Source organism: Jaculus jaculus, chromosome 13 (genome assembly GCF_020740685.1).
Source record: "Jaculus jaculus isolate mJacJac1 chromosome 13, mJacJac1.mat.Y.cur, whole genome shotgun sequence".
NCBI lineage: Eukaryota > Metazoa > Chordata > Mammalia > Rodentia > Dipodidae > Jaculus > Jaculus jaculus.
Window position 1 is genome coordinate 12,897,727 of NC_059114.1, and position 23,571 is coordinate 12,921,297.

General features: G+C 49.5%; 1 protein-coding gene across 1 annotated transcript in view; it reads left to right on the forward strand.

Annotated features, from left to right (window-relative positions):
* Window positions 1-23,571, forward strand: part of Wscd2 (WSC domain containing 2) — a 116,747-nt gene that overhangs the window by 87,913 nt on the left and 5,263 nt on the right. The window contains exons 5-8 of the mRNA XM_004664097.2: window positions 3,980-4,101; window positions 7,900-8,074; window positions 14,879-15,043; window positions 18,995-19,195. Of these exons, the coding sequence (XP_004664154.2) occupies window positions 3,980-4,101; window positions 7,900-8,074; window positions 14,879-15,043; window positions 18,995-19,195 (663 nt within the window). The remainder of the gene's footprint in view (window positions 1-3,979; window positions 4,102-7,899; window positions 8,075-14,878; window positions 15,044-18,994; window positions 19,196-23,571) is intronic.

Consider the following 23,571-nt stretch of genomic DNA (forward strand, 5'->3'; position numbering starts at 1 on the left):
ATAAAATGCATGTTCACATGGAAATAGAGAAGAGTTTTTACGCAAAGGTAGAAAGAAAGATATGCCCACAGACCTCGTGGATCACTCAGAGTTCTACTAGAAGAGAAACAAAACAAGTGGCTACATGGATGTGTGTACATATTAAGAGGCTTAGTTTAAGGAATTGGCTCTCATAATTTTGGGAGCTGTTGAGGTCTGAGATTGGAAGTGAAGATCAAGCAAGCTAGAGACCAAGACAGGAAATGAATACCACAGTTTCTAAAAAGAATCTCGTCCTCTCCAGAAACACTCAGATTTTTGTTTTCCTTAATGGCTTCTGCTGATTGGATGAGCCGGGATGATTACATCATCCAGAATAATCCCATGCCAGTCTCATTTATAAAGTACCTTCATATAGACCAAAGTTTGAACAAATAATTGGATGCCACAGGCTAGCCAAGTTGGCCTAGAAAAGTTATTCATGACACCTGTTATGCAGAAAAACTGCCTACTGGCATGTTAAGTGGCACTCTGGATGTCTAGAGATAGAATCTTTAATAACATTGATATTTTTGATATGTAGAACTTAATATTCTTCGTGCTTAACATTGAAAGAATCTTTGATACATCCTATGGCTAGAATAAGCATTTATTCCATTACTGTCAGGGTAGATCACAGATGAGGCCGTAACTCAGTGGTAGGAAGCTTGGCTGGCATGTAAGAGGCCCTGGGCTACAGCCTCAGCACAATAAAAGGAGGTCATGTAATTCTATTGTGAATTCATGCAGTTCCATTGTGAGGTTATAATTTTATTGTGAGGTCTTAGGATTCCATTGTTAGGTCATGGAATTCCATTGTAAGGTCGGAATTTCATTGTGAGGTCATAGGATTCCCTTGTGAGTTTATCCAATTTCATTGTGAGGGCATGGAGTCCCATTGTGAGGTGTAAATTTCACCATGAGGTTATAGGATTCCAATGTGATGTCAAAATTCCATTGTGAGGGCATAGGGTTTTTCATTATGAGATCATAGACTTACATTGTGAAGTCAAAATTACATTGTGAGGTCATGGTATTTATTGTGAGGTCAGAATTCAGTTGTGAAGTCATAAGATTCCCTTGTGAGGTCATAAAATTTTATTTGTGTTATCATAATTCCATTGTAAAGTCATAGAAGTGCCTTGTGATGTCATACAATTTTATTGTGAGACATACAGTTCTGTTGTGAAGCCAGGATTCCATTGTGAGGCCAATAGCTTCAATCATAAGATCATAGGATTCCATTATGATGTCAGAATCCCATTGTGAGATTAGAAATTCATGCTAATGTCATAGGAGTTCCTTGTGAGATTATAGAATTCCATTGTGAAGTCAGGAGCTCATTGTCAATTCCAAATTTCACTGTGAGATCAGAATTACATTGTGATGTAATAGAACTCCATTGCGAAGTAAGAATTTCATTGTGAGGCCCTACAATTCCATTGTGAGGGGAGAATTTAATTGTGAGATCAGAATTTCATTGTAAGGCCAAAGAGCTCCTTTCTGAGTACCAAGAGATCCATTGTGATGTTAGAATTCTAATGTAAAGGTCGAATTTCAGTATAAGGTCATAGAATTCCATTGTGAGGTCAAAGTTTCATTGTGAGGTAATATTCCAGTGCAAAGTCAGATTCATTGTGAGGTCATAGAATCCCACTGTGAGGTCAAAATTCCATTGTGAGATCAGAATCCATTGTGAGGTTATAGGATTCCAGTGTGAGGTTGTAATTTCATTGTGAGATCAGAATTCATTGTCAGCTTGTAAGGTTCCACTGTGAGGTCATAGATTTCCATTATGAGATTAGAATTCATTGTGAGGATTTCAGTGTGAGGTCGTATATTTCCATTGTGAGATCGGAATTCATTATGAGATCATAGAATTCCACTGTGAGGTTATAATTCCATTGTGAGATCAGAATTCACTGTGAGGTCATAGGATTCCACTGTGAGGCCATAGGTTTCCTTAGTAAGATCAGAATTCATTGTAAGGTCATAGGGTTCCATTGTGAGGTTATAGATCTCCATCGTGAGATCAGAATTTACTGTGAGGTCATAGGATTCTACTGTAAAGTCATAGGTTTCCTTAGTAAGATCAGAACTCATTGTGAGGTCATAGGATTCTACTGTGAAGTCATACATTTCCTTAGTAAGATCAGATTTCATTGTGAGATCATAGGATTCCATTGTGAGGTTATAATTCCATTGTGAGATCAGAACTCATTGTGAGGTCATAGGATTTTACTGTGAGGTCATAGTTTTCCTTAGTAAGATCAGAATTCATTGTGAGGTCATAGATTTCCACTGTGAGATCAGAATTCCATTGCGTTTTTCTTCTGTACTTCATTTTCTAGGTATTGCATGGTTAGACACCTATGTTGCTTATCTCTTTCTTGTTGATTTAAAAGAATACCAGGGTTGGCAAGATGGTTTAGTGGGTTAGGTGCTTACCTGCAAAGCCTAAAGACTCAGGTTCAATTCCTCAGAACCCACGTAAGCCAGATGGACATGGTGGGACATGCGTTTGCTTGCAGTGGCAAGAAGCCTTGTCATGACCATTCTCTCCTCTCTCTCTCTCATAAAGTATTTAAAAGAATATTACAGTGACTTTCCTCAGTGGTACATCCATACATCCTTACAGACATCTATAGGGACACCTTTCCATGCCCCTTACTGCAGTAGCTATTGGTGATTAGAGCCCCCATCCCTTCTCCCTGGGGAACAACCCATAGCCAGTAAAGGACTGGCATCAAGGAGGATCACACAAGGCCAAGGTTAGTTCACTTTCCTTAAGGTGGAGCAACTCATTGGTATGTTCTCCTCTGCAGAGCCTAGCTTGAAGGTAGGCCCAGCTGAGGCTCCTCTTGATGGTTCCACCTTCACTGAAACACTTGCCTTGGGTTGTGCTTCCAGGAACCAGCATAAGACATTGGCTGTGGATGTTTCCTCCTGGGGTGACTTCTCCTTGGAGAAAAGCAGTGGGCTTCCTGGCTTCCACTGTGCAGCCCGTTTGCTTCCAGGTTAAATCTTTTCTTTTAATTTTTTTTTAAATTTATTATTTTATTTTTTGGTTTTTTGAGGTAGGGTCTCACTGTAGCCTAGGCTGACCTGATATTCACTATGTAGTCTCAGGGTGGCCTCGAATTCACTGCGATCCTCCTACCTCTGCCTCCCGAGTGCTGGGATTAAAGCGTGCACCACCACGCCTGGCTCAGGTTAAATATCTTAAAGTGAGTCCTCCCCCCCCCCAACACACACACACAAAAACACCTGCCCGTGCAGCCAGAAAGTATCAGCGCTGGGTCAGTGGAGACTCCTGAGTTTCAGATACTTTCCCCTAAAGCCCAGCACAAAGGAAGGAAGAAGAGCCCTGGTACTGATGAGGAAGGGTCCTCGGCTCCCTTCAATCCTCTAATGCTGGTCCATCTCCTGATGAGAACACAGTGTGACGTGCTGGTTCCCACAACGGAGGCCTTCCCACCACTGAAACTGAAGCAGGAGTTCCAGAGGCTCTGCCACAGGAAAGAGGGCGGCCACTGGATTGTTGACATGTCTGTGGACAGACCTGTTCAAGAATAGAAAATACGGGGACTGGGGAGACAGCTCGCAGTAAGGGCGCTTGCCTGCAAAGCCTAATGACCCGAGTTTAATTCCCCAGGACCCACATAAATCCAGAAGCACAAAGTGGCGCATGCCTCTGGAGTCTGTTTGCAGCAGCTGGAAGCCGTGGTGCACCCATTCTCTTTGTCTGTCTCTCTTCTGTCTATATCTCTCTACTTGCAAATAAATAAATTAGATGTATATACTTTTTTAAAAAGAATGCAGCTCATTCTTTCTCTGTTTAGGCTTGCTATGTGGCCTTGGTTGTAACCATCCCTGGGCTTCAATTTCCAAGAATTTCCTTCAGAAGGTGTCCCACAGCCCGTTTAGATCTAACAGCTCGTTTTTCCATGTGGTTCTTCAGATGGAAGCGCCGTATTTCGAGGCTGTTTCCGCAGGCCTGACAATCTGTCCCTAGCCTTGCCTGTGACGGCTGCCATGCCGAACATGTCCGTGGACAGATGTGTGGACCTCTGCACCGAGAAGGTGAGCTCAGAAGCTTCGCTTGTGGCCCTTGAGTGGCAGGGGAAGGGCGTCACAGGGCAGTGAAGAAAAGGAGTGCTGGGCTGCAGAAGCAGTAGATGACATTCTGGGTGGTTGGAGTCATGGCCCATGATCTGGGACGTGGGGGAAGCAATGAATCATTTCTGTAGATAGAAAGGGCTGAGGATAGATAGATCTCCCTCTGAGGGAGTGCTCAGGAGTGAAGATTAGCCTTGGAAAGGCATCCATACATCTCCAGCCCGAGACAGGGACAGCCTCACCTTAGGATAGAAGGTCCCCATCTCGGCAGGGCTGTGAACACAGGGCTGCCGTTGGACTGAAATGACCTGCACGTCACTCTCTTGGTCTGAGGTCTTCCACGTTGACTGTTTAACCCTCCCGCCCAGCCAGACTGTGAACTCTTCATGGGTAGAAACCGTGTGCCTGGGCCACTTGCCCACCGCCCATGGAGGCTGGTTCTATGCACAGAGCAGGATCCAGAACCAGCGATGTGCAAGGGCCTCCAAGCTTCCCAGAGCCGGAGGCTGGGGAGGAGTGCTGTGGAATGGAGTGCTGCCTTCTGAACATGCCGTGGCATTTGCACTCGTGAACTCACAACAACTGTTGTTAGCTGCACAAGCCTGGGCCTGTCAATGCCCCTCACAGTGGAGCCTTGTGAAGCCCCGCCCCTCTCTGAGGGGCTATTGGCAGTTAAATGGCCGCTAGAAGACGGGGAGACATTTTTGCCCAGCGGTGTAACCACTGCTAAGTTGCCCCCGCGCCTCTGTAAATAGCCCTCCACTGGGGCTCATGCATGCAACCCTAATTAAACCCAGTGGGTCTCCAAAAACAGACCTGAAAGTAGGAAGAGGATTACATGGAAAGAAGAAGGGTCAGTTGGAGTGAGAAGAGGACCAGAGAGGGTAATGGGGAGGATAGTATCAAAAACAATCGTCAAGAAATTAAATTTTAGAAAAGAGTATGGGCTGGAGAGATCGCTCAACAGTTAAAGGTGCTTGCTTGCAAAGCCTGCTGGCCCAGGTTCAATTCCCCAGTACCCACCTAAAGTCAGATGCACAAAGTGGTGTACAAGTCTGGAGCTCATTTACAAAGGCAATATTCTCTCCCTTCTCCTCCTCCTCTTCTGTCTCTCTTTCATTGCAAATAAATAAATACTCATTTATTTATTTGACAGAGAAAGAGGTAGAGAAAGAGAGAGAGAATGGGAGTGTCAGGGCCTCTAGCCACTGCAAATGAACTCCGGATGCGTGTGTCACCTTGTGCATCTGGCTTATGTGGGTCCTGGGGAATCGAACCAAGGTCCTTTAGCTTTTTAGGCAAATGCCTTAACCACTAAGCCATCTCTCCAGTCCACTAAAAATATTTTTTAAGCAGAATGTTCAGAGGAAAACCATTTCATTCATGCACTTTGCAAATACACAGTTTATCAGTGAGTTTCTCATTGCGGGGACAAAATACCAGACCTGAGTAGCTTCCAGGAGGAAAGGGTTTATTCTCAGCTTACATTTTCAGGGGAAAGTCCACCATGGTGGGGAGAACTTGACAGCAGGCACATCTCGTCCGCAGTGTGGGAGCAGAGTGAGGAATGCTGCTTCCTGGAAAGCCAGCCTATGGGATGGTGTGGCCCACAGTTAGGGCGGATCCTCCCACCTGGGCTAATCTAATCTAGAAAAACCCTCACAGTTATGACCCAAGTTTTGTTTCCATGGTGATTCTAAATCCTATCAACTTGACAATCACAGATTAACCATCAAAAGTCCACCCCGTGAATACCTGACAATCAAATGTAACATTTTTATTTACTCATTTATTTATTTATGAGAGAGAGAGAGAGACTGGCAGATAGAGGGAGAGAATCGGTGCGCCAGGACCTTTAGATGCTGCAAACGAAGTCCAGATGCATGCGCCACCTTGTGCATCTGGCTTATGTGAGCATTGGGGAATTGAACCTGGGTTCTTAGGTTTTGCAGGCAAGTGCTTTAACCATTAAGCCATTTCTCCAGCCTAAATGTAACAATTTTAACCCATAACCTTTAAGTTATGGGTTAACCTGTAAGTTTCATAGTTCCAACATATAGAGACACAGAATAAGAATTTCCTCCAAAAGGGATTGCTGAGGGAATAGCAAGGAAAGATTGGACTAAAGCAAGACTGAAAACCAGCAAGGCAGCATTAAGTTCTGCTGCTCCATGTCTGGTATCTGGGACTCATGATGAAATCCTCTGGGCTCCAAAAGGCTCGGGTAGCTCCGCCTCTCCAGGTATGCTACCTGTGGCCTCTCTTATGGGCCACATCTGCCCCAGGCTCGCAGTGTTTCTTGGCAGATGTTCCACGGTCTTGGCAACTAATATTCTGAGGTCTCCATTGCAATGCAGGGTTCACCCTTATAGCTGTGCCCACTGGCTATGGTATCTCCTGTGGGTACTATGGTCTGCCTCATATTTCTTAGCCTCTGGGGCCATCTGGTGCGATACTCCATGGTCTCCTCAATATTGCTTCTTTTATTCTTCTAAAACTAACATGTAAATGACACTGCCAAGTTCTGCCAGATTGGAATGAACCCTGGCCTTGGACCACAATTGTAGTCATCTCTGTATGCCGCCCTTGAAGAGCAGAGACCTCTTTCAGCACTCTCCCATGAAGCCTTGCTTTCCCAAAGAATCCCCTTTCTTTTAAATTTATTTTTATTTATTTATTTGACAGAAAAAGAGGGAGAGAAGGAGAGAGGGAGGGAGAAAATGGGCACACTAGGGCCTCCAGCCACTGCAAACAAACTCCAGACACATACACCCCCTTGTGCATCTGGCTAACGTGGTCCTGGAGAATCGAACCTGGTTCCTTTGTCTTTGTAGGCAAACACCTTAACCACTAAGCAATCCCTCCAGCCCAAGAATTCCTATTCTTACTAGCTTGAACCGTTGATAGATTAATGTCTTACCCTTCGGGCATCATTTTTCCCCTTTTTCATATTTTTATTAACAGTTTTCATACCTGTCCATTATATAGTTGGATCATAATCCCCTTCACTATTTTCTTTTGTTCCCTCTCTCCCATATCCCTTTCACATAACACCTCCTTCTTTTCCAACTGGATCTTCTAGGTTGATGTTTGGTTTTTTTTTCTTACCTTTCTCCATTGTCCATGATGACACATTGATGGACCCAATATTGTGGAGGAAACAACAGCTGCTGTGAGGCCATGAAAGCAGTGGGCACTTCGTGTCCAGAGGACAGTGTTCCACAGCATTCCTCCCCAGCCTTTGGCTCTTACACTCTGCAACATCCCCTGAGCCTTGGTGGATGTGATAAGTACGCCTCGTTTGGTGCTGAGCCACTAATGGTCACTTCTTCTCAGCACTTTGATGAGTCTCAAATCACCTCAATAGTTACCAACATCTGTCTACAGAAAGAACCTTCTCCAACCAAAAATGAGAGCAGCACTAATATATGGGCATGAACATAACCTTTTTATTATTATTTATTTGAGAGAGAGAGAATGGGCAGCCAGGGTCTGCAGCCACTGCAAATAAACTCAATGCATGTGCCCCCTTGTGCATCTGGCTTACGTGAGTCCTGGGGAATTGAACCTGGGTCATCTGGCTTTGCAGGCAAGCGCCTTATCTGCTAAGCCATTTCTCCAGCCCCATAAACAACCATTTAAAGGACAATCTGATGAGCACAGCTCTTCCTGCAGTTGGGATGCAGTTCAAATTTCAGTCCATCAGAGGCCCAGGCTGCGCAGGCACTGGGTGACTCCCTTCCTGTCCCCCTCGTCCCCTAGGAGTGCCCCCTGGCGGCTCTCGCGGGCACCGCCTGTCACTGCGGATTTCCCACCACGCGATTCCCGCTCCACGAGAGAGAGGATGAGCAGCTGTGCGCGCAGAAGTGCGGGGCTGAGGAGTTTGAGAGCTGCGGGACCCCCAGCTACTTCATCGTGTACCAGACACAGGTCCAAGGTGAGTCAGGCCGCCCCTGCAGACCCTGTCCACTCTCCGGGTACTCTCCTTCCCAAATACGTTCCCACCCAGCCTGCTCCCCACAGGAAGAGACGCAGGCAGGCAGCAAGGCTCAGTTCCGGTTGGAGCTTCGGGGTAAGCAATAGAGACGTGCCCATCAGGGAGGGTTCTGTCAACCTCATCTCTATCTCCCAACTCTGAGGACCCTTGGACGCTTTGCTGAGAACAGAAGCAGCGAGTGAGATGGACAGAGATCCCTAGGGCTCCTGGCTTCACCACAGACCCATGTGCCATTGTGGATGGCTCATTCCCCCTTTCCGGGACTCGGTTTCTCCATCTGTAAAGTGAAGCGGTGAGGAAAAGCAGATGGTTGACCTCTGAAGTCTCTTCCAGTTCTAGCAGTGAGTTCAGCCCTAGGTTCTTCATTTTCTCCTTCCTCTTGTCTAACTTGCCCTTTTTATTCCTGTCCTTCCTTCGCTGGCAGATCCCCCACTTGTATTTATGTATCTTCTCTGCTGTATCTTGAAGATACCAAGTGTGGTGGTGGTGGTGGTGATCGTGGTGGCAGAGGTGACAGTAGTGGTGACGATGGTGATGGTGAGGACGGAGATGCAGGTTGAGATGAGGCAGAAGCGCACGGAGTCAGGCTCAGTCCCGAGTCCTCTGAGTATATTTTCCTCGCTGAATCCTCCCAGCCGTCCTTGGAGGTGGGAACGGTCATTGTCCCCACTGTGCAGCGATGGAAAGTGAACACTTAGAGCAGTTGAGGGATTTGCCTGAAAATAAACGGTTTACAAACCTCTTCTCCCGCGTGAGGTGCACTGGCGTGAGGCTATCCCCACTGGAGCACTCAGCCTGAGGGAAACCCCAAGAATCCTCCCCCCAGCATTTAAACACAGACCATCCTCATGCCAGGCCTCAGCTCATCCAGCATATAAAGTCGGCAGTAAGCCCAGTGCCACCCCCATTTTACAGATTAGAAACACAGGACTCAGACAGAGGGGTTAGGAAGCAGTCACAGTGACACGTCTATGGCCTCAGACTCCTGCTAGAAGCTGCTGCCCACAGCGGGAAAAGCACTCCTGCACTCTCTGACGCCTAAAGCACCAACAACACGTCTTTGGGCAGACCACCTCCTAAGCCACTGGGCCACTCATGCACAGATGGGCAGCTGAAATATCCTACAGGCATGGCTGACAGGAAGTGATGCCAGCAAGCCAGCCTGCCCCCTCCTCGTGCCGTGTACCCAGGTGGCAGTGCATCTGCCCAGAGGAAGGGGCAGGGGTGGTTTTCTTTTTCTTTTACTTTTGTGTGTGTGTGTGTGTGTGTGTGTGTTTGGTAATTTGATTACAAGCTCTGTAAAGCTAGGGCCTGCCCCCAGCAGCGGTCCCACGCTGCCTGATGAGAAGTGTTAAGGCTGGCGGGCAGGTACCGCGTGTGGCTTCGTTTACATGCTCGTGAAGGAAGAATCCGTGCTTGTTGGCTTTCTGGGAATCACAGGGTGATCTGCACAGAGCTGCGTGGCCCAGCCTCGAGGAGAGAGTCGTGCGCGGATTAACTGAGCTGTGACCGTGAGCAGTGTCCCTGGCCCGAGCGCGGAGTCTTTTCAGCAATACATGAGTTTCTCATTTGGAGGCTTTTCTCATTCCCAGTGCCCTGCCTCTCCACCTGTCATGATTCCAGTTCTCCTGGGTCACCCTGGCAGAATCTGCACCCTGAGCAGGGTTGAACTTCATAGATTCAGTAGACTGCCAAAATTCCAGCCCACCGCAACTGTCATTCATTGAGCACCTACTGCGTGCAAAGCCCTGATGTTTCTGATGAGCACTGGATAATTATCAAGCTATGTGGGAACATCGCTGGTGCCCTTTCCGTGGCTTAATCCACCCTAATTTCCCAGTGTCACGATAACGTAAGCACTATTACTATTTCACAAGGAAAGCGACTCAGCCCAGGGAGGTTGAGCACATGGACAGAGTCACCTAGCTGAGACAGTCAGCTTTGGGATTCAAACCCAGGTCGTCAAGCTTCCAGGGCTGAACTCTCCCTCTACTTCTCAACAGACATTGCAGACACTTCGCATTTATGATCCTGCCTCATCCTGTTTCCTTTAGAAGAAACTATAGCTCCCAGAGACCAAGAATGGTGTCCAGTGCCGTTCTAGTCCGGGGGGAAGCCAGGTCGGCTTGATTCCCCAGCTGTAACACATGTTGCCTGCAGCCCCTGTTTTGATTTATGGGGCTTACAAACCAAACAAACTTTCTGTTTAGCACTGAGAACAGCAGCCTTCATCTCAGAGTCAGTCTTGGCCTCCCAGGATGTTGTGAAGGGAGAATTCTGCATTCAGGGGAAATCAAGGAGTTGGTTGAGTCCCAGCTCCCACACCGGAGTCTTTATTAGGGAAGAAAAAATAGTTACACATCATAACACATCATATGAAAACAAAAGGAGTTTGTTGTTTGTAGTTAGGCTTGGTTAAATCTCTCTCTTCCCCCGTGTTCTGAGCATTCCTATTTTGTGCTGCTTTCTGAAGAAAGACGTAAACCCCATGATGCTTGAGGTGCTGATCATTAATTATAACACACCATCCTTGTGAGACTGTTTTTTGGAAGCCACACGTTCATCAAGGGTGAGGCCCATGCATTCTAACCACAGTAGTGCATGACCACGTGGTCACCCTCCTCACCCTTGGACTCCGTTCTGAAGTCTGTCCCCATGGAAGCCTCCCTCCACTGGCTGCCCGGCTGGGGTATTTTCAGTCCTGGGAGCCGAGTGTGGTGGCGCACGCCTTTAATCCCAGCAGTGGGGAGGCAGAGGTAGAAGGATCACCATGAGTTTGAGGCCACCCTGGGACTCTGTAGTGAATTCCAGGTCAGCCTGGGCTAGAGCGAGACCCTACCTCAACAAAATAAATAAATAAATAAATAAAATAAAAGTTCCTCTAGGTCAAACAAACCCTATACAGCCTGAGAAGAGAGCTGAGCTGCTGGCTAGCAGCAAGGACACCAAGCTCCTATAGCATAAGCTCAGGTTGACTTCGCTCGCCTCAAGCTCGCTGGTGCCGCGCCCCAGAAGAGGAAATCGGGGCCCAGATAAATCTTTTTTTTTTTTTTTAACGTCATCCAACAATAAGTGGCAGAATTGACATCTGCATCCAGGACTTCAAACTTCTAGGGGCCGTCAAGAGAAAGCATGGAAGCTCCTTGCATGGAGCAGGACAGACTGTGCCGGAACCTAAGCAAACAGCGGAGGGCTGCTGAGCTCGTGCCAGTGAGCACTCCCAGCCAGGGCAACTTGGGCAGCATTAGTACAGAGTGCCACTGGGGACTTGACAAGGACCACGTCTGGGCTGGCGGCACTGAAGGGACCCGGGCACCCCAGTGGCGGCGTGGAGCCCGGGGAGGGGACACCTCTGTCTGACTTGTAAGGGAGAGACGGAGGTGAAGGTGGCTTTTCATGATTCAGCACCAACGCGACCGAGCCGGCAGAGACAGAAAGAGGAGGAGGAGGTGAAGTGAAGGCAGCCAGGGTGCTGGGAAGGAGGGTGGAAGGGAATGTGCCCCCTGAAGAGCGGTGGGTCTGCTTTCTGGAAACGGAAAGGGAGGAGGAAGGTTAGGAGGCCAAGGGAGGTGGGGGAGGTTCGCCCACCTTCTTGTCGAGAACGATGTTGACCCACTGCCCAGAGGGTGAGACTGAGACCGACACTGCAGGCCTGCATCGGAGAGCCTCCCCCTCCCTGCTGCCCTCCAGGGTTACTTTCTCACCGCTAGGACCAAAGAACGGGGCCAGAAGCAGGTTAAGGAAGGAAAGAGTTTGTTTGGGCTTACAGTTCCAGAGGGCAGAGCCCACCCTGTGACAGGGAAAGCCTGTCAGGAACGGGAAGCTGAGATCACATCAGCAGAGAGGAAGTAGAGGCAGAGAACCGCATGTGGGGACAGGCCACAACACTTCAAGGCCTTCTTCTCCCAGGGACTTGCTTCCTCCAGCAAGGCTCCACCTCCTAAATCTTCCGTAACAGTGCCACCAGCTGGCGATTATTTAGTCAAACAAGTCTAAGGGGAATCTCTCATTTATCTACTTGAGAGAGCGAGAGAAAGAGGCAGGTAGAGAGAATGGGCGCTTCCAGGGCCTCTAGCCACTGCAAACAAACTCCAGCCGCACGCACCATCACTTTGTGCATCTGGCTTACGTGGGTGCTGGGAGATCAAACCTGGGTCCTTAGGCTTTGCAGACAAGTGCCTTAACTACTGAGCCATCTCTCCAGCTCTGTGAGAATCTTTTTTTTTTGGTTTTTCAAGGTAAGGTCTCACTCTAGCCCAGGCTGACCTGGAATTCACTATGGAGTCTCAGGGTGACCTCGAACTCACGGTGATCCTCCTACCTCTGCCTCCTAAATGCTGGGATTAAAGGCGTGCGCCACCACACCCGGCTAGAATCTTTTTACATTCTAACCACACAGTTCCCTGCACTAAGCCATCTGTCATCCCTGTAACTTAGGGACCAACAAGACATTGAGTGCCTCCGGGCTCTGGCCGGGTCTGTAGTGGGTGGGTGAGTGGGTGAGGCTCCAGGGAGCAAGGCTGGGGCATGGGTCTTCTCATGATGGTTGTTGGCATCCTGAGGGCCCTGAAAAGCCAGAGAATTGAGAGAATCAAGGACTGGGGAAATTGCCCAGTGGTTAAAGCTGCTTGTTTATCAAGTCTGCTGACCCAGTTCAATTTCCTAGCACCCATTTAGAAAAGCCAGATGCACAAAGTGGCACGTGTGTCTGAAGTTCTTTGGCAGTGGAAAGAGGCCCTGCCATGCCCATTCTCTTCCTACCTCTCCAAGTAAACAAATAAAAACATTTAAAATAAATATTAAAAAAAAATGGTAAGTCAGGCATGGTGGCACACACTTTTAATCCCAGCACTTGGGAGGCAGAGGTAGGAGGATCACCGTGAGTCTGAGGCCTCCCTGAGACTACATAGTGAATTCCAGGTCAACCTGGGCTAAAGCAAGACCGTACCTGGAAAAACAAAAAAAATAGAAAGAAAGAAAGAAAGAAAGAAAGAAAGAAAGAAAGAAAGAAAGAAAGAAAGAAAGAAAGAAAGAAAAAAAAAAGAAAGAGAGAGAGAAAGAGAGAAAGAAAGAAAGGAATGGAACCCAGCCCATTTTGCAGATGAAGAAACTGACGACTTAGAGAAAAATAAAAACTACCCTTTGCAACAGTTTTAGGGCATTGGCATCTTGCTTCATTATTTCAAGATCCATAACGTAGATACTGTTGTCACCCACTACCCACCCTGACACGCGCACATCCATCCTCAGACTATATGCCTTTTGTTTTGTTTTGTTTGTTGTCTTTGTGCTACTGGGAGTTGAACCTATGGCCTACTGTGTCCATGTTTCACCACTGAGCTGTACGAGGTCCCTTCTATCTTTTCTTTCTTTCTTTCTTTTTTTCTTTCTTTCTTTCTTTTTTTAGAGAAATAGGCAGGGAGAGAGAGAAGAGAGAATGGGCACACCAAGGTCTCCAGCCACTGCAAACAAACTCCAGATACTTACGTCCTCTTGTGCATGTAGCTCACATGGGCCCTGGAGAGTTGAACCTGGGTCCTTTTGCAGGCTGCTTGCTTTGTAGGCCCTACTTTTCAGAGTGTTTTTTTATTTGTTTGTTTGGCTTTGTTTTGTCTTTTTGGCTTTCCGAGGTAGGGTTTCACTGTAGCCCAGGGTGACCTGGAATTCACTAGGTTGTCTCAGGGTGGCCTTGAACTAATGGCCTCCTGCACCTCTGCCTCCCGAGTGCTGGGATCAAAGGCGCGCCCCGCCAGGCCCGGCTTACTTTTGAAACAGGGTTTCACTAAGTTGCCCAGGTTGGATTTGAACTTACTCTGTAGCCCAGGCAAGTCTTAAACTTGCGACCCTCCTGCCTCAGCTTCTGGAGTAGCTGGGATGACAGGCTTGTGCCACCATGCCCAGCAGTGTCTGCAGCTGTCACCCGAAGGCTTTGAAATCCGCTCAAGAATAAGTGAAGGGAAAGAGGTCGGCATGGGGCAGCAATGACAGCCGGGAGGAGTGGGGAGAAAGGAAGCCGAGAGGTTCAGAGTCACGAGCAGAGTAGGCAGGAGGCAATGGTGGCACAGGACGAGGCGAAGGGCAGGTGCCTGGAAGGAATGGTGCAGGAGGCAGGTGGGAATGGAGAGGGGGCAAGGACCAGCCCCACTGGATTCAAAGGCCAAGGAAAGGGAGGGCCCCGGCCTGGAACCATGGTACAGGGCAAGGGGGAATTCTAACTGTGACAGACTCACTCTGCTGGTGGTTTGATTCAGGTGTCCCCCCATAAACTTAGGTGTTCTGGATTCTAGGTACCCCAGCTGATGGCAATTGGGAATTAACACCTCCTGGAGGCAGTGTATTGTTGGGGGTGAGCTTATGGGTGTTATAGCCACTGTCCCCTTGCCAGTGTTTGGCACACTCTCCTGTTGCTATGGTCCACCTGATGTTGGCCGGAGTGGGGGTGATGTCCACCCTCTGCTCATGCCATTGTTTGCCCCTGCCATCGTGGAGCGTCCCCTCGAGCCTGTAAGCCAAAATGAACCTCTTTTTTTCCACCCAAGCTGCTCTTGGTCAGGTGATTTCTGCCGGCAGTGCAGACCTGGCCGCACCAGGGCACCTGAGGCTAGAGAATCGTTTTCCTTCCCGACCACTATGTACAAAGCACAACGCTTTTTCCTATATGGCCTCACTCAGCCTTCCCCTCAAGGGCACACCCCCTTGAACGAGGCCCCTGAGCCCTGCCTGTGTCCCCCCCCCCGCCTGCAGACAATCGCTGCATGGACAGAAGGTTCCTGCCGGCCAAGTCCAAGAAGCTCATCGCCCTCGCCAGCTTCCCGGGTGCCGGTAACACGTGGGCTCGTCACCTCATCGAGCTGGCCACGGGCTTCTACACTGGCAGCTACTATTTCGACGGCTCCCTGTACAATAAAGGTGAGGGGTAGGAGGGTGGGGAAGGCTTTGGGAGGTGCCCTGCGGAGGGCACGGCGTACCCCATTGCACCTGCTTCGTGTCGCTCCACCTACCCCACGCTCATTGATCAAAGCCTACTATGTGCTCCATGCCTTCCTTTCTTTTTTATAAAAATATTTTTACTTATTCATTTGCAGAAAGAGAGAATGGGTGTGCCAGGGTACTCCGGCCCCCGCAAATGAACCCCAGATGCACGCACCACTTTGTGCATCTGGCTGTACATTGGCATTAGGGAGTCGAGCCTGGGCTGTACAGTTCTGCAAGCTGGCGCCTTAACCACTGAGCCATCCCTCCAGCCCCCTCCCTTTCTTTTTATCCCTGACACACACCCTGACTTGTGTCTTGGTATCTCCCCTGTATTTATTCAGTAACTGGTATCTGTTGAGCACCTATCATATGTTCCATGCCTTTTCTCCATTTAGGTCAGCGCAAACATTCCTTAAAGCCCCTATTATGTGCTGGGCACCTCATTCCAAGCATTGACGGATCACTAGCTTTATATATTTGTAGCCTTTGGAGGTGCACTCTGAGCACGTGTATGGAGTACTGACTGTTTACCAGGTATCTTGTGCGTATTTAAATGTATGTGAGGTACACCATGCCAGGCTTTGATACTGTTCACAGTCATTTACTGAGCAACGATGCGTTTGGGATGTCCAAACCAAGTTTGGGTTTTCAAAATGCATTTTGTTGTGGGGAGGGGCCTGGATGAATGTCTTAGTAGTTAAGGTACTTGCCTGTGAAGCCTAAGGACTCACGTTCAACTCCCCAGGTCCCACATAAGCCAGACACACAGTGACTCAAGTGTGCAAGGCCGCACATGCGCACAAGGTGGTGCACGTATCTGGAGTTCGATTGCAGTGGCTGGAGGCCTAACACACCAGTTCTCTCTCTCTCTTTCACTCTCATGCTCTATCACGCTTGCATTTTTTAAAAAAATATTTTGTTTATTTTTATTTATTTATTTGAGAGCGACAGACAGAGACAGAGAGAATGGGCGTGCCAGGGCCTCCAGCCACTGCAAACGAACTCCAGACGCATGTGCCCCCTTGTGCATCTGGCTAACGCGGGTCCTGGGGAATCGAGCCTCAAACTGGGGTCCTTAGGCTTCACAGGCAAACACTTAACTGCTACGCCATCTCTCTAGCCCTCTTGCATTTTAAAAAAAGGCCAAAATTGCATTTTTGGAATGCCAACTCTGTGCCAAGAAGCTCACAGACACTCAGCTTCCCACAGATGTCCTGTTGGGCCAGCTGCGTCAGGCTCTGTGCTTTTACCCAACCTTGTGCGGGAAGCTCCGCACGGAGGCGACACTGCTATTTCCCAGACATGAAAACGAAGGCTGGACAAGGAGAAATAACTGGCCCCAAAGCCACACAACTTTCTTTTCTTTTTTTTTTTTCAAGTGTCTGATAATTGTGCCCAACTGTTTTGCAATTCCCAAATCCACATCCTTAGCATTCTGCCATCCAAGAAGGAATTCCATGGGTTTCTTACTGGGGACCTAGAAATCATGAATAACATTGGGCATGAAGCTCTCTTCTCACACTGAGGCGCCACACCAGCCTCTGTCATCACATCCCTTATAATTGTTCATTTGCTCTTATCATCACTCGGGATACTGACCACCAAGGATACGTTGAGCGCCTGAGACAGGAGCGGCCATGGCACGTGTTCTCTGCCTTTCCCGGCTTGGTCGGGAAGGTGTGGGCAGAAGAGAGGCAGGAGAGCAGGCAGAGGGTTCCAGGCAGAGACCATGGGGGTGGGCAGAGATGCCCAAGAAGGGGCAGTGTGACTTAGGGATAAGAATGGGGTGTCAGGATGGTGGTGAAATGGGGCATGCAAAGCACCTAGAATGTCCTCGGAGTGTTGCTGGGTTCTCCTGACGGTATTGGGATGCAACATGGAACATCTCGCAGGCAAGACATTGTGAGCCGAGATCTGTGCACTTGAAGCTCCCGTCTGGCCACGCGGCATGTAGAGGCTGAGGGGTCATTGAAGTGAGCCTGTGAACAGGAGGAAATGATGAGGAGGGTCATGTAAGGAATCACAGGTTCGAAGTAAGGGGGAAGGGTACTCACATTTAGGACTAGGGTCCCCAAAAGATGGGCCTGGAGGGGGCAGTCAGTGTGGTCATATGATCCCCGTAGCTCTTGTTGATTTATCAGATGTGTCTGCATGTCCTTACCCCTGTTACTGCCCTGCCCCATGCCTGGGGCAGGGGGAAGGCGCACCCCTTCCTGCAGGGCCTTTACTCCTCTGTGAGAAGGAGGTATCGATGGGTGGTGATCTCCCTGAGTCCTTCAAGGTCTCGGGGGAAGCCTGAGGTTTTCTCACTGTCTCCCACGTTTTCTGCCACTTTCTCTCCCCTCCTCTCTGGCAGAGAATCTGCGCCTCCAAGGGGCAGAGGAGGAAGAGGCGAGTGAAGGGATAGGTGAAGGCATCCTCTCTCAGGCCCCCGCGTCCCAGTCCTCTTTGTCCTTGGGGTACTGTGCTTCTCATGAGCCTTGAAGGCAGGCTAGGGGGTGAAGATTTCACCATGAGGCTGGAGAGATGGCTTAGCGGTTAAGACACTTGCCTGCAGAGCCTAAGGACACATGTTCAAATCGCCAGGTCCCACGTAGCCAGATGCTCAGTGACGCAAGCGCACAATGTCACATGTGCACACAAGGGGGCGCACGTGTCTGGAGTTTTTTTGCAGCAGGCTGAAGGTCCTAGCATGCCCATTATCTTTCTCTCTCTCTCTCTCTTGTCTCTCAAAAATAAAAATAATTTTTAAAAGATAAAGATTTTATCATGGACATGTGCTTATTCACACCTTGATAAATTTCTCCAAGGCCACCCCCAGTGACCCAACTCTGCCATGTCTCCAAGGTTCCATAGCCTCCAAGAACAGTGCCACCAGCTGGGAAGCCTGTATGAGCCTATGGGGGACATGTCACACTCTTTCTGTAACATTTGTTCTGCACTAGCTGCTAGGTGTTGGGAGTCTCACTGTGTGCCTTACCAGTTTCTCGCAATGCCTGTGTGAAGGGAGTTGTGTGGCCCCATTTGACAGATGAGAAAACTGAGGGCCAGAGACATAATACCACATCGAGGCTCATTTGTTAACTTGGAGATAGCCAGACCTTTCTAGACACCATCTGGCTCGTCCATGATTTGGGCTGGATCGATGGTTCCAGGCTGCAGGTTGAAGCCATGTCTACTCTATGTCTCCCTCTCCTCCCCCCCCACGCCTCCATCTGTAGCCAAGACACTCCTCCACCCCAGGTGTGACAGAACCCTGAACAGAAGCATGCGACCCAAATTGAGAATTCTGTAGAGAAACATTTCCACTCTCCTCTCATTGAACAAAGCCAGTCACATGGGCATAGCCAGCCCTAGGAGGGAGAGATATAGGCTGAGACCAGAAGGTTCCCCTTCAGGCCAGCTCCTAGGGGGCAGGCATTAATGTTTCTCTTCAGTAGCACTGCGCCTGTAACTTTTAAGTTCATTTGAGAGTCATCGTTTGACTAATCTCTCCCCCAGAAACTTGTAGACCCTGTGGATGTTTCCCAGGTCATTTTTGCCCAGGTCCCAGCAGAACGTGGAGCACATAGTAGGTGCATGACGTATGCACAAGTATACTGAGTGAAAAAAATGAATGCATAGAGCCAGGCGTGTTGGCGCTCGCCTATAATCCCAGTACTCGGGAGGCAGAAGTACGAGGATCGCTATGAGTTCCAGGCTAGTCTGGGACTGCATAGTGAGTTCCAGGTCAGACTGGGCTAGTAAAAGCAATAAATAAATAAAGTAAAAATAAACAAAAACCGAGTGTGAATTGCTGAGGTGGCGTAAGAGGGTGGGGTGCACTTCTTGCCCCCCACCCCCCTGCTGTGCCCCTCACCTCTGGCCTGGGGTTGTTTCGGAAAGGGTTCAAAGGCGAGCGAGACCACTGGCGCAGCGGGCGGACCATCTGCATCAAGACGCACGAGAGCGGCCAGAAGGAGATCGAGGCCTTCGACGCGGCCATCCTGCTCATCCGGGACCCCTACAAGGCCCTCATGGCTGAGTTCAACCGCAAGTACGGAGGCCACATCGGCTTTGCGGCCCACGCCCACTGGAAGGGGAAAGGTGAGGCTTCCGGGGAGCGGTGGGGACTGGGGGCGGGATGGACCTCCCGGCCCTCGTACCGCCTTGGCCTCTTTGGACCTCATCTCTAAAGGGGGCTGGCAAATGGGTGGGAGTGAAAAGCCATCCCTTTCATTCCGTGGCTGCGACTCTCAGACTCTCCTGACGGTCGTGGAGATGGAGCTGGGGAAATCATGGTGGCACGTTGCTCCTGGTTACAGAGCTCTGTCCTGGGGGGTCAGGAGGTCCCAATCCGGGCCCTGGTCACTGGCTGGGTGGCGTGAAGTCCTCAGAGCCGGTGAGCATAGTGTCATTGCAGCGAGCCCTCCGGGCTGTGAGGCTCAGAGAGGTCAATGATCTCCCCCATGTCTCCCAGCTAAGGGGTGAGCATTGGCCCCCAAGGTGACCCGGGCTTGGAATTAGCTGTTCCTTACTCGATGGCAGAGGGTTATGACTTCAGCACAGGGCAGTGTTCAGAACACGGAAGTGAGAACAGCATCTGGCTTTGGGACATCTTGAGCCCTTCCAGGTCAAGACTGCATCCCCCATGCTAAGAAGAGTCACATCGACTGCACAGTTGAAAAACAGTCAACTTCACAACTCCACAGTAATTGTCCCCGGTTAGTAGTGAAACGGCCGAAGTTCAGAGAGATCAGGGGACTTTTCAGGGGCCAGGCAAGGGGAGAGACTGCTGCTCACAGGGTAGGAAGTTAGTTATACTCTCTGAGTACTGGCCTGAAAACCTGCTCCCAACATGCCTAACAAGAAGATACTCTGGGCTGGAGAGATGGCTCAGCAGTTATAACACTTGCCCATAAAGCCTAATGACCCAAGTTCAGTTCCCTAGCGCCCACGTAATGCCAGCTGCACAAAGTGGCACATGCGTCTGCAGTTCATTTGCCACAGCTAGACCCCCTGGTATGCCCATTCCTATTCTCTCTTTCTGTTGGGCATACTAGCACACCCCTTTAATCCCAGCACTTGAGAGGCAGAGGTAGGAGGATCGCTGTGAGTTCAAGGCCAGCCTGAGACTCCATAGTGAATGCTAGGTCAGTCTGGGCTAGAGTAAGACCCTACCTTGAAAAAAAAAAAAGTACTCTGCAGAGCTCATATTAAGTATTCTTAGTAAATACACACACACACACACACACACACACACAAAACAGACTAGACTGTAGGAGGTGATGTAAGTATGTATGGCTTCATTACAGTGATAATAACACAAGTGTATCTAAATATCCAAAAACATCTATTTGTATATTTGTATCTGTTGATTTATTTATTTATTTTTTTTTTTTTTTTGGTTTTTTGATGTAGGGTCTCACTCTAGCTCAGGCTGACCTGGAATTCACTACGTAGTCTCAGGGTGGCCTCGAACTCACAGCGATCCTCCTACCTCTGCCTCCTGAGTGCTGGGATTAAAGGCGTGCGCCTCCACGTCCGGTTGTATCTGTTGATTTTGTGAAGAGTTTGCATATCAGTTACCCATCAGTAAAGATGAAAGAAGGAAAGGAGCTTTCCTTTTCTTCTCCCCCTGTCCTCCGCTTTGGGACAGAGTCTTGCTGTGTAGCCTAGGCCGGCTTGGAACTTGCGATGTTCCTGTTTTAGTATCCAAGTATTGGGGAAAAAAAAAAAAAAAAAAACAGGTGTGAGCCAGCATACCAGGCAAAAGTAAGCTTTTTACATGAAACCCACGGAGTCTTGTTGGGGCCTTTATGAGGGCTCTCTAGAAGAATAGCACCTACAGGACGAATGAATGTTACAAAGAGAACCCATTAGGTTGGCTTATGGACATTGGCCAGAGAGCCCAGCAGTGGCTGTCTGCAGTCTGGAGAGTCTGAGGAGCCGGGAGCTGCTCGGTGTGTGAGGCTGGATGTCTCAGCAGTCGCACCCTGGCGCCTAAGGCCTGCAGGATTTCTGGAGACGGACTTGATCTTCAGTCCCCACTGGAAGGCCAGAGAAGCTGGGTTCTGTCGTCTGCAGCCACAGGATAGATGCGCTCAAAGCCAGTGAGGGGTGAGGGCAGGCTGGGACCCACGCAGCTCTTTCCTGGGACTTCCCTATCTCTAGGCTGCCCCGGAAGAGCTGCCCACCCTGACAGAAAGTCTTAACCCCTCAGATAGTTAATCCTTCCTGGAACTGCCCTCCCAGACCTGGGCAACAGGTAGGTCTCTTACCTGATTGCTGATCCCATCGAGTTGGCAACAGAAATGAACCATCCCAAGGCCCTTGGGCACTGCACTGTGACCGTGGACTGGCCATGGTCCTCAGCCCCACCCTACACTCTCCTTTGAGACCTTAGTCTTCCATCTTGAATCAGCAGCAGCCGCCCACCAATAGGGAACTCGTTAGCTATGTAAAATTCTTGGGTTCTGTCCGCCCCCCTCCCCACTTGCCCAATCAGGAACTCGGAAAGTAAGACCAGCCCTCTGTCTCTCCACAAGCCCTGGGGGTGTTCCTCATGTTACACCCCACCTTCGGTTGCCTTCAACCTCACTGCTCAAGTATGGAAGGGGGCAGACTGCACCCATGTCGCCTGGGAGATTTTTTTTAGACAGACCCTTGCCCAGGCTTAGTGAACCACAATCTACATTTAACAAGAATTCCCAGGGGCTTCAGGGCTCTGGTAATTTGAGAGCTACTTGGCCATGTCCTTGGTGCACAATGGGAGAGTCACCCTGGAAAAGCGTAGGCCACCCAGCTATTAAGTCATCCACCCCACCGTGTTCCCGTCCCCCTCCCAAGTATAGCCAAGCTGAGGCTCCAACCTGCTCCCCACCCCCCCCCGCCCCCACTTCAGTTCCATAACGTTAATTTTACAATCCCCTCTGGAGCAAATCCAAAGCAAAATTTTATGTGATATGATTGCACAAGGTGAATTGTCCTGGATCTGTTCAATGAAACAGATACTGTGGTTAATGATTCCGTGGGGAGCAGGCACAGTAAAGCCATTCATCAGGTCCCAGTTCCTCCCCGATGGCCTGTGACCAGCCAGGCACACCTGTGTGACAGTTCCTGTGGGACCAGCGCTCATTACCAACGTGCGGTGGCTCCTCAGGGTACCTTTATTACTAGATTTGTGAGCGCCCATCAATTACCAGGATGCCTGAACTCATAGAGAACTTTTGTTTTAATCTCTATTCCCCTTTCCAGTGAAGAGATTAAGGGCCTTCGCGGTGGTGGTTGGTGGGCCATACATAGATGACATCTGCTGCCAGAACAGACCGGCGTCTGTGCTTTGGGAGGGGTGTGTGAGCCCACAGGATGGGACCCGAGTGGAGTCTCAGGAGAGGCTGGGGGCAGTGTCGCTATGAACCATCCTATCAGAAGCTCCTGTGCCCCGAGGCACCATGCCAGGATCTTTGCCAACCTTATTCAAGTCAATGTGCACAGCTGTCTACAGGAGACAGGTCTGAACAGGATTGGCCTTTTGTAGCTGGGTAAACTGAGGCTAAGGAGATCAAATAGCATCTACAAGGTCACCCAACACAGTCAGAAAGAAGCTGGTCTCAGCGATTTGACTGAAATCCGAACAGCCCCCAAGTCTCGGCCAATAGCCCACCCAGCAGGCAGACCAGGAAGCACCTTGTAGTTGACGGGGAGATGGCTCTGTCGGTAAAGCACTTGCCTTGCAAGCATGAGGATCTGAGTTCAAACCCCAGAACATACCAAAAAAAAAAAAAAAAAAAAAAAAAAAATCCCAGCCTGGTGGCGTGTGTTTATAACCCCAGCACTGGGGAGGCAGCAACAGGCAGATACCTGGGGTTCACTGGCCAGCCAGTGTTCTACTTAGTGTTCCCGGACAGTGAGGGACCTCATTTCAAAAGAGGTGGATGACACCTGAGGAATGACACCTCAGGCGGTCCTCTGGCCTCCACACGCACACATGTATATACAAACACACACACACACACACACACACACACACACACGAGGGTTCCAGGTGAGGCAGTCTTAAAGGATGTGTTAGGATAAAAGGAGCCAGCTTCAGTCTGCGACAAATGTGCATTTGACGTCTGCCTCCAGTCCCCATCACGACGGCAGTAGTCACCTCGTTACTGGGACAAACATCCAAGCAGACAGTTCATGGGAGGAAGGCTTTTATTTCAGCTTACAAATCTGGGTTGGGGGGGGGGGCTCCACCGATGGCGGAAGAAACTGCCTCCTCCCGTATGTCCAAGCAGACGCCAGCAAGCCCACAAGCCCAGAGCTCAGACTGCTCTGTGCACACCTTTGGGCTGGAATCAGACCCTCCCTCAGGGACACGCACCCCACCCCATCCCCCCACCATAGCAGGAATCTGCCTGCTGGGGCTGAGTTTGCAAACTCACTTTTTAAAAAATACTATTTATTTATTTATTTATTTATTTGAAAGAGGG